Source organism: Cyanistes caeruleus, chromosome 18 (genome assembly GCF_971803275.1).
Source record: "Cyanistes caeruleus chromosome 18, bCyaCae1.hap1.1, whole genome shotgun sequence".
Lineage (NCBI taxonomy): Eukaryota > Metazoa > Chordata > Aves > Passeriformes > Paridae > Cyanistes > Cyanistes caeruleus.
The window spans coordinates 9428404-9444334 of record NC_141718.1 but is presented as its reverse complement, the minus strand read 5'-3'; the positions used below and the strand labels follow the sequence as shown (position 1 = coordinate 9444334).

The 15931-nt window shown below is 47.3% G+C and overlaps 1 protein-coding gene across 5 annotated transcripts in view; it reads right to left on the bottom strand.

Moving 5' to 3' along the window:
• The window catches only part of TBX5 (T-box transcription factor 5), a 97395-nt gene that overhangs the window by 8930 nt on the left and 72534 nt on the right, over nt 1-15931 (bottom strand). For all 5 annotated transcript variants that reach the window (XM_086855462.1, XM_086855463.1, XM_086855464.1 and 2 more), the window contains 2 exons: nt 11398-11489; nt 904-1130 (listed from right to left, as the gene is read on the bottom strand). In XM_086855462.1, the coding sequence (XP_086711588.1) occupies nt 904-1130; nt 11398-11489 (319 nt within the window). The remainder of the gene's footprint in view (nt 1-903; nt 1131-11397; nt 11490-15931) is intronic.

Below are 15931 nucleotides of genomic sequence, written 5' to 3'. Positions count from 1 at the left end.
AATCCTGAGAAAGGCAACAGGATTGGCAGAGACCAACTCTTGCCCACGAGTTCGTCTATCCAGCCTTGGAAGTCCCCTATTCTTTTTCCAAGTAAAACTGATCTAAAGCTTTTGCTATCTCAGTCCTACAAGTGGTGCTACATTGAAGCATTCCCTTTGTTTTGGGAGAGGAGGACAGAGACCACAAACCTCTCACTCGTGCCCAGAACAATTATCCCATTGCTATCAGGGGGCTCTTCACACCGGGACGAGCCGAGCAGTCGGTGGAAAGCCCTCAGTTTGATCCCTAAAGCTCTGTCAAAGCAGATCAGTGGCAGCAGAAGGGAAGGAACATGGATATCATGGGCTTCAATCCCAGGCACCCTTCATTAGCCTGAGCATTTCTGCACACAGAAAACTGTCTCCCAGCTGTGAGACAGCCCCGAGCTGAAAACTGGGCAAAATGCAAACTGTCAAGGTATCTCCACTTGGAGATTAGCCCTGTCTGAGGGGCTGCAGATAAGTCATCTTTATCTTCAGCACCAGCTATCTTTCCAAATGTGGATTCACAGTGTGTGAAAGGCACTGCCAGCCCCCCAAACAGCTCATTCCCAACCAGAAATGGGATTTTAGAGTTTCCCAGCCCAACCTGGGGGAGCTGCCCACAATCCTCATGCCCTGCTCATCCTCCAGCATCACTTATTGTGTGCTATTTTTGCCAAAAAATCAACTATTGGAGGAGGGAGAAAATGAAAGTATTTTCTCACTGAATATCTAAAACATTTTCTTTCTTTCACTTTAATGTTTTTCTATCCACAAAGGCCGTTATCCTTGGAGCTGTCCAAGGGGGAAACATCAGGAAACAATGCTGACAGTCATGTTAGGAGGGGGAAAACACAAAGCAGGGAGCAGCCAAGCTCTGACCTTTTCTCTTGGTGCAGTGGTAGATCTGGCCGTGCTCCTGGGAGATGGGGTAGGGGTTGGCAGGAGGCAGCAGGTCCTGGGAGGTGCTGGACACCCCGTTCTCACACTGGTACTGGGAGCCCAGGTTGGAGGAGGCTGAAAGGACCCTGGTCTCGCCGCTGAAGGGGCTGTGGTTGGAGGACACTTTTTGTCTCACTGTGCTCCTGGGAACAACTGGGTACTCTTTACTACAAGTGAAGAAACAAAAGAGAGACAAGTCAGCAAAGCAATCAATTAATAAATAGATCAGAGGATTAATAAATGAAGGCAGCACATTAGTGTCATGGAGTTTGTTTAGGCTTTCAGGGAAATGGAGATATCCATCCCAGGAGGCTGCAGCCCTGTCACACTTTATCCATTATTCCCTTTCCTTTTAGTGCCCTTAAATTCATGCCTTTTCCACCACCACTATTTTATACCCACACGTAAAACAGATAAATGCAGTTTTAGCAAAATAAACAAGATTTCTATTTACATATTGTAGCATTTATAAGCTGTATACTGTTTGTAATGTATTTGTAATATGCACACGCATGTAAATAAAAACATAATTTCTGCCAAGCTGACTTGGAAATTAATTAAATATTTAGATCTACTTTTTTTTCCCCCTTATAGTAGTTGTCTCCATTCCTTTTGTCTGTCAGCCTGGTTGTCCTGGGTGGGGGATCCCTGCACCACAGACCAAGCTCAAAAAAGAGAAATAAATAAATCACTGAGATTTGATGCACACCAGAGCCTCAGCAGAGCCAGAATGGGAGGAAAGCCTGGATTGTTCCCTTGTCCCCAGATCTGGTTTGAAGTCGGGATGCTTTACCAACAAGGCTGGAAATCCCCTCTCCTCAAAGACCCTGCAGTGTTTATTGGAGATGTTTCTCCAAACACATTGGCAGTGTGGCAACCCCAAAGGTGATTCCTGATCTGCAGGGAGAGCTGAAGCTGAATAGGGGGTCTCAGACAGTTCAGGTTGGGTAAAAGTCTCCTCCTGAACCCAAACACTTGCTAAAATGCGTAAAGATCAGGTAGTACAACACCCCAAAGTGTCACCAAGCTCAGAGCCGGCACAAAGTGCTGATTCCAACACAAGTTTTCCCCTCTGAGTCTGTAACAATTGGATCAAGCTGGCTTTGATGAACCCCCCTCACGCGTCCGAAATCATCGTGCTGGAGCAAGGACAGCTCCTTAAACACCATCCACAGGCTCACCTGGCCACTTCCATGCAGGAGAGGAGCCCTGAACCTCCAGTGACACCCCTCAAGGAGGACCTATCACCATGGAACTCAAAACTTATTTACAAAATTTAACAATAGCAATCATATAAACCTACCCCAGCAGGGAGCTTTCATCCAAACCACTGCTGTGGTGGCTGCCAGAAACATCAGCAACCGAGCTGGAACAGAAGGGAAATTCAGCCAGGAGCTCAAACCCAAAAAATGTGGCTCTGGTTGGGCCACAAAAGCTTTCCCAACCCCAGGAATTGGGGGCTTGCCAAGGAAAGCCTATTCCAAAGGTGGGGTTTCATCCCCTGGAAGCAGCATTTGCTCAGAACTAAAATCCAGGCTGTGCATGAGGAACAAAAGAGATATGGACCAGGAGGAAGCAGAGAAGGAAGTATCCCTCAAATATTCAGGGCAGCACTGGGTGCCAGGATATGTGGTGGGATTCAGAGGACCTGCCTGTGGATACCCAGTGCTTAATTCCACCAGGAGATTTAGCTGAAGGGCAACTTTGGTGGCTTCTGGAGAAGGTCAGACCTCAGGAATCCCTCAAATCCTCTGGGTTCTAAGGGATCTCCCAGCCCTCCCAGGTCATAGTTTTGAGCTGCCTGTTCCACCTTCACTGTGATCCACAATGAAAATGGTACCAACACGACAGCCCTAAGCTGCATCCCCACCTTGTTTCCCTTCCAAGGAGATCATCTGCGAGGAGGTGACTCCTGGATGTGTCCTTAGCTCTCCTTCCTGAGGAGAGGCTGCACAGACTGCCTGGGTTCATCTCTCTTAGCCCCACACAACCAACATCCAATTCCCAAAAAATGACAGAGCCTTGTTTTGTTTCCCAGTGGGAGCTTTGGCGGAGGAGAAAGAAGGACACCTCAAGGCATGATGCCAGGCCACGTGGCACGTCTTTTCCTGGTAGATTTGGCCATAGTGGGTAAACCTTGGATGAAATCCTAGAGGTGTTTTCCAACCTCACTGATTCTATGACCCTTTTCAAAGGATGAATCTTTGGAACGTGATCTCTGTGGGGGTTTCTTACCATAAATTCTCAGTGGGACCCCATAAAGGTCACAGCCCCGCTGTGCCAAGCCCCACACCAAACACTGAGGAGCCATCCCCACCCCAGATACTCCTCACCCAAACCAACACTTTTCTCTCCTTCAACGGAAACCTAAGAGCAGGAAAATATTACTAACCTGATTAGGGATTTTATTTCTTGATGAAAAACCATTTCCCTAGAATCATGAAGATCAGAAGAGACCTCCAAGGTCAAGTCCAACCTCTGATCAACACACTGTCAACTAAACCAGAGCACTGAGTGCCACATCCAGCCATTCCTTGGACACCTCCAGGGATGGAGACATCACCACCTCTGTGGGCAGCCCATCCCAATGCCTGACCACCCTTCCAGAGAAGGAATTCCTCTTGATGGCCAGAGTGAAGCTCAGCTCCTTTCTTGCCAAGAAGGAGCTGTTTGTCTGCAAGGGAAAGATCTTTACCCCAAGCGCCAGAGCAAAGGGGTGTTGGGTTCCAAATTCCTTCCAGACTACATTTCCCAGGGAACAGGACAATCTCCATGGCCAAAAGGGGGGACTGGGACAGCAGGAACTGGGAGTCACACAGGAGAGGGAACAGGTTGGAGCCACCAAGTTTCCAACCAGCAATTCCCGGGAGGTATCGCAATAACTTCTTTCCAGACTGAAATATTTCCATTTCAGTCAAAACACGTTGGGTGCTATTTTTGCCAAAAAATAAGCTATTGGAGGAGGGAGACGAAGGAAACTATTTTCTCACTAAATATCAAAAATATTCTCTCTCTTTCACTTTGATGTTTTTCAATTCACAAAGGCTGTTATCTCTGTAATTCTACATATTCCTCCTTATAGGAGCTGACCTGAAATAAATCTTTGGTATCTTCTAAAACAACAATCATCTCAAAATATTTCTATTTTTTTTTACTAAGCCCACTCAATATGTAGAGTGCACATCTCTCATTTTTAAAGACTGAAGGACAAACTAAAATGATCAAATTCTTTTTTTTTTATTTCTAAAAGTCGCTATTCCCAAAGTAGAGGTTGTAATCCTGAGCTATAGTTTAATAGAATAAAAGCTTTCTGACATATCCAGAAATTTTGCTGTTCAAAAAACCTGCAGCAAAGTAAGAAGGGGGAAAAAAGTATTAAACTTGACTTAAGCAATGTAGGAAATTGTCCACATAGCAAGGATGAGGTTGTTGATGCTCCTGGGCCAGAACGTTAGTTTTACCTGGGGTGTTTATAATTTATCTTCATATTTGCATTAAAAATTGCAAAACTAAAATAAGGTTTTTAAAAAGTTGATTGGGGAAAGAATTTACAAGTAAAAACCTGTTCCTGATCTATTTAAAGTCTGTCAGATGCTGATAATGAGTATTTAGTTACTATTCTAAAATAGCAGAGGGGGACAGGGAGGAGTGGCATAAGGTGTTGTGTAATATTTTGATTTTTGTTAAAACTCGGGGAAAAAAGTCACGGATGAGGCCCAAGATGATCAGTGTTGAGTCTGGCCTCTGTTCTTGCCTCCCACCTGGCCAGAGGTTTCCCAAATCCACAGGACTGGACAGCAGCTCTGCAGAACTTTCCCAATAGCACCCACATTCCACTTCAAAATCCATCATAGAGCTCCTACCGTAGAGATCAGGCCTGACAAGTGAATCCCTCCTGCAATTCCAAACCCCACCATTGCCAGGTGGAATTGGGAACTCAGGCTCGTTTTCTCTCATGACAATTTCCCCTTTCCCTGGACAAGTGATGCTCTCACTATGACAGACTCAAGAGTTTTGTAAGATCACTTCTGCCACAAACTCGTAGCCAGCAAAAAAGAATTCAAAGGAGCAAATTCAAGATGGTTTTGCAATCTCAGAACCAAAACCTTTTTGGCCGCAGCAAATTGATAATAACTGGAAAAATTATAAATACAGACCTACACAGAGCAACATCCAGTTCACTTCTTGTTTATTACTACAGTCTAAGAGAATAATAATTTTCCATATACTTTCATGTGCAAAGCTGAAGTTTCCTGATGTACCAGCCATGGCATAGTAAATGCAGCTGCCAGACAAAAACCCAGTTAAAAACCTCTTCAAAATACACAGTTCAGAATCAGGAAGCTCCTGCATTGAAGCACACAAACCCTACTGGCCCTAAACAAGTTATTTTAGAAGATGTTCCTGATATTTCTGCAAAAAAACATTGGATACCTCAAGGCTTTCCAGAGCTGCTGTAGCTCATGGCAACAAGGCTTCAAAAGACTCATTAAATATCAGATCCCAAGGATCTGTTGGAGGTCAAAGTGAAGCATGACATGGGAAAAGATTTCCTTTCCATGTTCTTACAGCAGCTCTGGAAAGCCTTGAGGTATCCAATGTTTTGTATCCTGAACTGTCTAAATCTTGTTCACAATATCAAACCTTAGTCTAAAACCTGACCTGAGGTTGAACACAGGGAATCTCCTCCACTCTTCCCAAATTTCCAGGAGATTTTAACTCCTCCGTGGGCAGTCCCAACAAAAGGAGAAATATTTATCACCCTATCAGTGCTGTCCCCTCTGCCCAGCACAGAATCAACCCCCAGTTCCAGATGTGCAAACATAGCTCAGTGGCTTTGGGGTTTGTAGTTCCCAGACCACCAATTGTTGTCCTTCCTGCTGAGGCTCAAGAGCAGGGAAGAAGTGGAAGTCAGCCATAACAGACACAGCAAAAGGAAGAAGGGGAAAATAATAGTGCCTGGAATAAACAGATCATCTCCCAGGGAAAAAAAAAAAAAAAAAAATCAAACCAAAACTTGTCAGTGTGCATTCATTTCAGCTGATTTCCAGCATATTGAAATAAAATTGAGCCACTCTCAAGAGTCTGTCTGGAAACAGATAAACTACAGCAGGAAGGGAGGTGGTAGGAGAGGAATTATTGAGTACTTCCTGCAGTCTCAGCCCCTGATTAAACACGACCCCTCTCCACGTGGGGACTGCGGAGCGGCCCCGCAGAGAATAATTCCCGAGACTGGATGTGCAGCAGCACAAATGAAAACACCCACTGAGGAATATGGGAGTCTGTTCACTGCCCCACTCTCCTCCAACACAGCAAATGTCCTGACCTTCCTGCCAGGACCACAGAGGGTCCGAGATCCCTGGACTTGGTGTGTGCAAGGCAATCTCAGGCAGCTGAACAAGGCCAAGTGCTGCTGGTGCTGCTCTGGGGCAGCCCCGGAATCAATCCAGGCTGGGGATGAAATGATGGAGCAGCCCTGGGGAGAAGGGATTGGGGATGCTGGTGGGGGAGAGCTGGACATGCCCCAGCACCCATAAAACCTCCCGTGTGCTGGGCTGCCTCCCCAGCATCATGGGCAGGAGGAAGGGGAATTCTGCCCCTCTGCCCTGCCCAGGTGAGACCTCTGCACACCTGCAGAGCCACTCCAGCCCTGGGGCCCAGCACAGGAGGGACCTGGAGCTGCTGGAACAGATCCAGAGGAGGCACCAGAGGGATGGAGCAGCTCTGATGGGAGGAAAGGAACTGGGATTGGAATTTGTCTCTGGAAAAGAGAAGGTTTCAGGGTGACCTACAAGAAAGTTGAAGAGCGACTGTTACAAGGGCCTGGAGTGACAGGAAAAGGGGAAATGGATTCACACTGACAGAATAGGTTTAGATCAGGTATCAGGGAAAAATCCACCTCTGTGAGGGTGGGCAGGCCCTGGCACAGGGTGCCCAGAGAAGCTGTGGCTGTCCCTGGATCCCTGGAAGTGTCCAAGGCCAGGCTGGACAGGGCTTGGAGCAACCTGGGATAGCAGAAGGTGTCCTGCCCATGGCAGGGGGTGGAATGAGATGATCCTTAAGGTCTCTTCAACCCAAACCATTCCATGATCCTGTGGTCTGTTAGCAACCCCTCTGAGCAGTGCAGCCCAAAGCCAGCGCTGCAACCAAGAACCAGCAGTGAAAAGAACCAGGCAGAGACCAAGAGCTCTCATTAGAAGGCAAATAAAAAGATAAATTTCTCCAGAAAAATATGTTGGAGTAAGAGGAACACAAGAGGAGCTGGAGAATGGATATGAGCCAGAGGCAGCACTTCATCCCTTCTTGCTGGGCTGAGCTTCTGCTGATCAAATCCTGCAGCTCAGATCCCCCAAAGGAAGGTCAATGACAGAAACTGCAGCTACCCTGTGTTTCTTGAGTGGCTTTCTCACTTCAAAAAAGCTGTGAATAAGTGAGGTCTGCCCAGCTTCTTTTTAAATTTCATCTGAATCCTGTCAAATTCTACAGAACATATTTCAAAGCCTGCAGTTTCATCCAGGACCAGCAAGATTTCCTGGGGGATGCGTGCTGGAAGAAAACATCCTCTCCCCAGCAGATGTGATAACACCACGTCTCACACTGAAAACGTTTCAGACAGAGGGTGACTCCTGGCAGATTTCAGTGACAGAGCTGGGAAATGGAGGTGGATTAAAGATGCAGTGAGAGACACAAGAAGAACGAGGTCATTTGCAGCAGACCAAGACCAACAGGCACAAGTCAGCCGGGTGCCTGTCAGTCCAACGGGATGCTGGAATGCAGAGGCTCATCCATTCCTGCCCCAAAATGCACTCTCATCTCTGTAACACTGGCTCTGACTCACAGAACTGGTTTTGTGTCCTCTGTGGCTGGCCCTGTTTCTGTTCTCAATGACACATGAAAATCTTTGGAATAATTCCTTTGGAGCCAAGAAGATTGCTGTGGATTAATGCCAACGGCAGCAAACCGGCTCGTGATCCTTGACGGAGAAAACACAGCCACAACGTCAGACTGTGCTGTCACCCTTCCCTGTCACATGGATCAGTCTGGGTTTTTTGGTCACTTTTCAAGGGCTCAGAGGACCCAGTGAGGGAGCCAAGAGCCACCATTTCACAGCATCATCATCCCCCTCAAAAGCCTTCCCAATAAGAAGCTTCAAGGGTTGAACTGCATTAATTTAAACACAAAAAAACGAGGGCTTTCCAGACTTCCAGAAGCCCCCATAAGAACCACCAGAGACAATGGGAGCTGCAGATGAGCAGCAAGAATTGGTCACAGGGTTGAGCAGAATTGCTCCCTCTCAGTGCTCCAGACCCACAAACTCTCCTCCCTGCTGTCCTTTGGCAGTCAAAGATGACAAAAATTATTATAATAAAAGCTGTGACTTGCATGCAACCCCCAAATCACCCCATGGTTTATCAGCACAGCCCCGTTTTGACTCTCATGAGTGGGGGATTTGGAGGGCAGAGCCCCACAATGCAGGTGTTGTCTCTGCATGAACTTCACCCTCTGTGGGTCCCTGCCACGTGTTTTGCTCCTGCACTGCACACCAAATTCCTCTTGGCACAGGCAGAAGCTCTCAGTGGAGACAAAATGATCCTTACAGCACAGAGGGGTAGGAGATCCAAAATGAACATTTCATCTCAAATTCCCACCATCACAACAGCATCATTTTCACCTGATTAGTGTTTTTAAACTGCAGCATTACCATGGGGCCATGCAGTAAAACTCACATCCCTCATTGCATTTTCCTTTCTTTTTTAAAGTTTTTGGGGGTTTTTTTCCATAATCAATAAAATAAAAAAAGCTCAATCTCATGCTCAGAAACTTGAAAACTTTGAAAAACCTCTTCTTCCCAGAGGGTTCATCCTACCAAAAAAGCTGTTGAAGGCACCTCTTCTGCTTCAGGAAAGAAAGGTGGTGGGAGGAAAATGAACATTTGGTGGAATATGGATTGCTCTGGAGCTTGTGACTTCTCTATTTCAATTAAATCCTCTGCTGCCAAAAGCCTTCACATCACTCCTGAATGAAGTTCTACCTAGACAGATTTAGTAACTTTTTTTCTGGGAAATAAGAGGAAAAAACCAATATGTGAGGCCCTGGAACGGACCATGGAGAGAGATGGACTCAAAGCCATGGTGAACATCAGGTACAAAAGGCTGTGCACTGTCACAAAAATGTGGGGGTTTTCCAGCTGCTTTCTTTCATAATGAAGGAATAGCACTAAAAATGCATCCCACCACATTCTCCAAGGGCTTAAATGGACATCATTCCCCTAAAACCAGGACAGACTGTCTGGTCCATCACTGGGAAATGATGTCATAAACATACATTTATATATTAAAATATATACTATATACATTTAATTACATTTTAATACATATTTACATGTTAAATCTATATAAACCCACAAAAGGCAGGGCATAGTTCTGCAACATTCTCAATCCTGAATGGCTCTTTATCTCATAGACACAACCTATTTTTTATAGCTACAATTTATTTACATATATGACTGATTTTATATATGGGTTTATATATTTTCATATATAATTTTGGATATATTCATATATCTACATAAAAAACCCACAAAGGTGGGCACATATTTGCAAGCTTGAATGGCTCTTTATTTTACCATAATCATCTTATCCTGCCCTCCCTTAAAAAAATGCCATCTTTGTAAAGGCACACAGCCATGCCTCTGCTAAGTTATAAAAATGAACATCAGAAATTATCCAGTAAAGGCAACGATTTTAACCCTTCCAGCCCTGCCAGGCCTGAGTGGGTGGATTGATATATTCCAAGTGTTTCTGTTCCCTGGATCATCGACCACAACCCCTGCATAAAAATGCCAATCAGTTTTTAGCAGGGGCTCAGCGTGGCTTGATGCCATGCTCTTCACATGGCACCGAGCCCTTCCTAAGAATCCTCCCTGTTCCACCTCCTCCCTCCTGCTCCAAAAAAAAAACCCCCCGTGAATCCAAACCTTCAAATCTTTCCAGTGCCTGTAGTGAAAGGCTGGTTTGGCAGCAGAGTAAGACTGGGGGGGACACATCATCACTCAAGTTCCAGCAGAAGTTAGGAGACTGGCACGAGCTGGAGGGAGTTATTTCAACGGGTAGTGCCACCATAAATAAATATTGACAGATCCTGCCGGGATCTGTTGGAAAGGGCAGGCAGGGAACACAGGGCACATTCAGGAGACCACGGAGATGATTTGGATGGAGCAGATTAAGTGTTACATATACCTTTTTTATACATCTATCTTGGCTTTTCTGGGGCTGAGCCTGAGAATGTTTGTGCACAGGAGGACATTTGCCCAGTTTGAGGTGGGTTCTGGGCGTGTTTGCAGGATTGTAGGAATTATTTGGTGCCTGACAGCACAATTTTCCTGGCTATGGAGAGCCACGCTCAGGTCATCAGCTACAACAACCAGAAGTGACCACCTATGGCTGGCTCCTGGGTGGGCAGTGGGAAAAACCCTCCCAGCAGAAGATCCCAAAACAGGTCCCTCCAGCAGGAGCCAGAGAATAAAGGATCCCAGAGGCTCCTCCCCTCCTGGAAAACGCTCTGTTGAGAATCTCTGCCTGTCTTAGTTAGAATTATGGGTATGGCACCATTCCTGCAAAACATTTGCACCAGGAAGCAGCTTGACACATGGAGAAAGTTCCAAGTGAAGGGAAAAGCACAAAGTTAATTACCATCAGGACCTGACATTTAGAAAGGGACATTAAACAGGATTTTCAAACAAGATTTAGGCTTGGTTTTCAGCTTAAGTACTTGCAGCCAAACTCAAGATTCAAAAAGGTCTCCACAGCCACCTGGCCCTGGAGATCCCAACATTTTCTAACCTTTCCTTCTTCAACCTGAAACCACCACACCTCTGCACATCCAGAACCGAGCAGGCAAACACTCCCCTCCTGCCAAAGCCAGTAACAACAGAGCACAGGACTCTCCACCACCATCTCCAGAGACAAGCAGAGCAGGCTTTAAAAACCTGCTCCCAAAACAAGGCTGGGAGCTTTGTCTTGAAAGCACTGTCACCTGAGAGGAAAGAGCACTCAGGAACTCTTCCACAGTGGCCTGGTGGCCGGAGCTCCTCCCAGCTACTCCAAGTTTTTAATGGGTCCACATGCAGCCTCAGAGGTCAGAGTTTAGTACAAAGCTAAAGGTTGTTCTGGATGGGAATATGTCTGAAAGAAATGCAAAGTCCCACAGCTGAGGTCCTGCCTCTGTCACCCAGCAATTAAGAGCAGAAGGAGCAGGAGGTCCAGGATTTTGGCCCCACATCCTGGGAATATTCCAACAACCTGATGGAGAACACCCATGCAGGTGTCAAGGCAGGGAGTGGCACCATGTCCTGGCTCAGGCCAAGCCTGGCAAGCAAAGCCCAGGTGGCTCTGGTGACCCTGGCAGGGTCCCCATGAGGGTGACACGCGTTACCTCTGCATCCTGGACATCCTGTGGAGCTCCATGTCGTCGCTGCCACGGAAGCCTTTGGCAAAGGGGTTGTTCTCAATCTTCAGCTGGGTGATCTGAAAGGGAGGAAACGCAACGGGGTCATCACCAGTCCAAGGCATGGCCTGGGAGAGAGGGGAGAGTGGTTATTAAACCCAAGGCAGGTGGGATGAGAGGGAAAATGCAGCTTGCGGGAGCTCCAGCCATCCCTCAGCTCACTGACCACTCCAGATGGGCCTTTCCCTAGAATGCTCCACTGGAAAAATATCTCCTGTCAACAGCCTCTCGCTTCTCCCAGGCTTGTCCCATAACTAACATGTGGGACTGCTCACACACATTTTTCTCTGGAGAAAATCTGCTTTCTGAGAGCTCTTACTTGCATTTTGCTGTTGGGACAGAAAGGGCCCCACTGTTCAGAGGACCAGGGATGGAAGCTGAGACTGTGCTACTCCAAGAGGTTCCTGCACTGCTTTTCCTGAGGGTTTTGGTGAGCAGGGTTTGTCATTTAAGCCAATATTAATTGTGGACCAGCAAAATCCTCCGCTGCCCTGTGGATTTTGTGAAAACTCACTCTGCCTTGCCAAATCTGGTGCAAATGCTTTGGTGCTTTGGCAGCACAGGACTGAGCCTGGATCAGGTGTGATAGTGCTGCAAAGCCCCAAAATTTGGGCAGAAGAGGGAAAAGTTCCCTTTTTTTCTCTTTTCTCCATCACTGCCTGGCAGTCTGAGCTCTCAGCAAAGAATCAGGAGACACACTTGCCCAGGAGGAAAGACAAAACTCAGTGTTTGCCACTTCACGCTCTCACCACGTCTTATGGAAACCCCATCCCTTCCTTCCTATCAAAAGCTGGCCAAGGGGAAGGGAAGAGCTCAGGACTAATGGAGGGAGAACAGAGAGAAGTTCATGTTCACCAAGTCAAGCACAAACAACTGGGCCCACCTTCCTGCCAAAATCCAAAGAGGAAAATCTGGCTCGCCCAGTGTCAATAGCAAGCCTCGCCAGGTGTATGCACAACCAGATTATTTTGCTCTTTTCTTGTATTTTTTGCATACTTTTTTCCAAGGACCGTTTGTTTATTTGCCATTTTTGCCTCATTCAGCCCCAAATTTCTCACAGACCCCCTCCACCACACTTACACTTATCTCCACAGGCAATCCCATTAAATCAGGACCATACTTCAGCACATAAACAAGCCTTTGGCACTTTTTTATTTTGGTCCCTCATTTCAGATTTCAAAGAGAAGGGTAAACAAACAATCTTTTGGGGTCAATTTGCCAGTTGAGCCATTCTCTAGCAATAAAACAGAGGCGTGTTTTGTAATTAAAAGCCCCAAATTATTACACAACCAGCTCTGTATTTTGCAAAGCCACTGCCTATCGGTTTGAAGGTGGTGACTCTTCTAGACTAATAGGCATTATTCAACATTTTGAATGTTCCTGAAGCCCTGTAAATGTAGGAGTTGTCCTCCCTCACCGACCCCAATGGCAATATTTGCTCGCATAAGTGAAGTCCTTCAGCGAGTGAGGATTTACAGGATTGGCACCAGCGCACAAAGGCACAAAGGGCCGGATTCATCCCAAGCTGACCGAAGGCATTTTAACCGAGGCGCCGGCACTGGGAGCCTCAGCTCCCTGCTCCAGTCCAGGGAGGGAGATGGGGACTGCCAGAGGGCTCAGGGGTGGGTGGCAGTGCCTTCACAGGTCCCCAGTGCACTCTGCTCACAGGAGGAGGAACCAGCAGTGCTCCAGCCCCTCGTTTAAGCGCCTCAGTTGAATGCCCTGTTTGATTCTTCAAGCTTTTAGTCACCCACAAAATAGCAGCCAAAATATCAAAATGGGACCCCAATATTGCAAATCTGTTGATTTAGGAGTAGAGAAGACCCCTAACCCATGTGACAAACACACTTCCAAGCAAAGGCATTGATGCTGGTGGCCAAAAGCCCCAAGAGAATCACACCAACCTCAGCCTCCTTAAAATTAAGGATCTTCTGGATTGAAGGCATCTAAAAACCAAGGACTACAGGTTTAGAATTAATTCTCAGACCTTTGGTGTACTTCAGATGGATTGGAGCTTCCAGAACAAAGTTCCCTTAGGTGACAACTCATGGCATCAGCCACCACAAAGCCAGGAGAGCCCAAGCTAGATTTAACAGAACTGTACACAACAAACTAGAAAATAGAGAAAAACTGGTGAATCCCTGCTTGAGCAAACAACCTGTGGAAGATATTTCGCTTGGCCACTTTTTTGCCTGACTTCCAAACTATTTCAGAGGTGGAAAAGCAAACACAGGGGTGGAAATAACCTTCTTCTGGATCAGCTTGGCCACAGCAAAACTGAGTTTAATTGACTATAACTCATGGGGGGACAGGGGGGAAGAAAAGCTGTCAGAAAGTCAAATGACAATTACCTCATGAAAAATAAAACAAAATACAACGTCCTGCGAGGTCATTAAGACAGAGTGCCCAGGGCTGAATTATACAGCAGAGCTTCAATAAAACTGAAGGGCTTTGTTTGCGTATTTGTTACTGACGGAAACCGACGGCGAAGCTTCACTGGTTCCTGAAGCTGCCACAACCCTTGGAGACCAGAGCTTTGCAGGGTGAAGCCTCCCAGATTTCCACTTTTCAGGGCTTGTCTGACCTATGGCTTCATCTTCACTTTAATGGGAAGTGACAGTTCCCGATGGAATTGGGAATCCCAAAGGAATCCCTGGGCTGCTCCCCTGCACTCCCTTCCCTTGGCTAATTGACCATGAAGTTCTTCTGCTGAGACCTTCCCAACAGTGTCTCCAGCTCCAGCATGACAAAATTTAGCTTTGCATCAAGTTAGGTTGAGGAAAGATGCTTTGCTTCTTTTTCCTTTTCCACACACACATATTTATATAGGATTTGTGCCTAAGGGCTCATGAATATCATTGTGGCCAAAATCAAAACTACCGTTTTGTATTATTTTCTATCAAGAACTTGACATTATAAGATTTTTCTCAAATGCTTCTTACTTTAGAAGTTGGAACAAAGTTAAAACATTGTTAGGGGTGATGTGCACCAGGTGCTCTGGGCTCTATTTTGTTTATTTATTTTGCAATCAACTGTTTTTGTACTTTAGCTAAGGGAAAACACTACAGCCTGATCTCTTTGGGCTCTTCTGAAACTAAGAAAGGTTTTGGAAAAGGACTTCATGTTCTGCAAGGAATGTGGATCCTTAATTTCTGAGTTCTCTTTCAGATCTGTGCCACTTGGACAACTTAAAACTGATAGGGGAAAAGAAAAATCACCATTTAGTGATGAAGAGATGCAGGTGATCACCTGTGAGAGGTGCAGAGCACTCATGGACCTCCCCTCTCCGTGGGGATCCGTGTTCTCCCAGGCCTGCAGGTGGCTGTGGTCCTGCTCAGGGTGGCAGAGGGACCATGACCAGCCGTGCCAGCGCTGGAGCTGGCAGTGCTGGAACCACAGCAGGCTGGCCCTGGGGCTGGAGAGCACAGAGACTTTGTCTTTCCTGCTCTCGTGAAAGCCCAGGTGGAAACCAAGGCAGGATGGAGGAGGGGAAGAATCCACTTCCCAGAGGAGTGGGAAGAAGAGAAATAGATGAAGACAAGGTGCCTGCTGAGCCCATGAACATCTGGGCCAAGCACAGGAGCTGGATGGGAGCTGGGACTCGGAGCCCCAGGTAAAGGCCAGCAGAAGGAAGGAGAGGGGGGAGTTGTTGGCAGAAGGGAGAAGGTGCGGGACCCAAAGCCAGTGAAGGAAATGGGAGGGACTGGGAGGCTGGTTGGAGGTACTGGGGTGAGACAGAGGGGCTCATTGAGGAGGCTGCTGGCTGAACTGGGACACAAGGATGAAGGATGGGAGGAGAGACTTGGCACAGTGTTTTGGGGGAAGGAGATGAGTCTGCAGGCAGGAAGGATGCTGATCCAGAGGCCATCCTTGCCAAGCTTGAGGAGAGGGGCTGCTTTGGGGACCAAAAGGGTCCAGGGGCTCAGGGCTGGCAGGGAGCAGGGACAAGACTGGGGACAGGAGGAAACAAGGCTGGCCCAGCCACAGCTGTGAAGGGCATGAGACCTCTGGAAGGTCTTGTCCCACCAAAGCCTGGAACAGCACTGAGGATCTGAGAGCAGAGATGTCAGGCACCTACAGAGGGTCAGGGACAGCTCACTGCCATCCTCAGGTACCCGAGGGCTGCACAGGAGCCACCAGATCTGGTGGTAGAGAGGAGCTACTTGGTCTCACCTTGCCTAAGCCCAGGGAGCTCTGTCTCCCTCAGCACCTGGGGGACCCCTCTTTGGAGAGGAGTCTGCCCTGGGTAAGGAGAGGGGCTGTCCCCTCTTGCCAACGAGATGGAGAAACACAGGGATGATGGCCCCAGGCAGGGCAGGGAGAGCTGGGGGACTGCACAGAGGAATCCCATGAGATGCCAGCCAGGACACCACACTGGTGGCCACCTGCAACCTAAGACAAGGAAAATGGAGCCACCTCACACCCAAGGACCTGCCCAGCTCCAGCCCTCAAACACAGAACA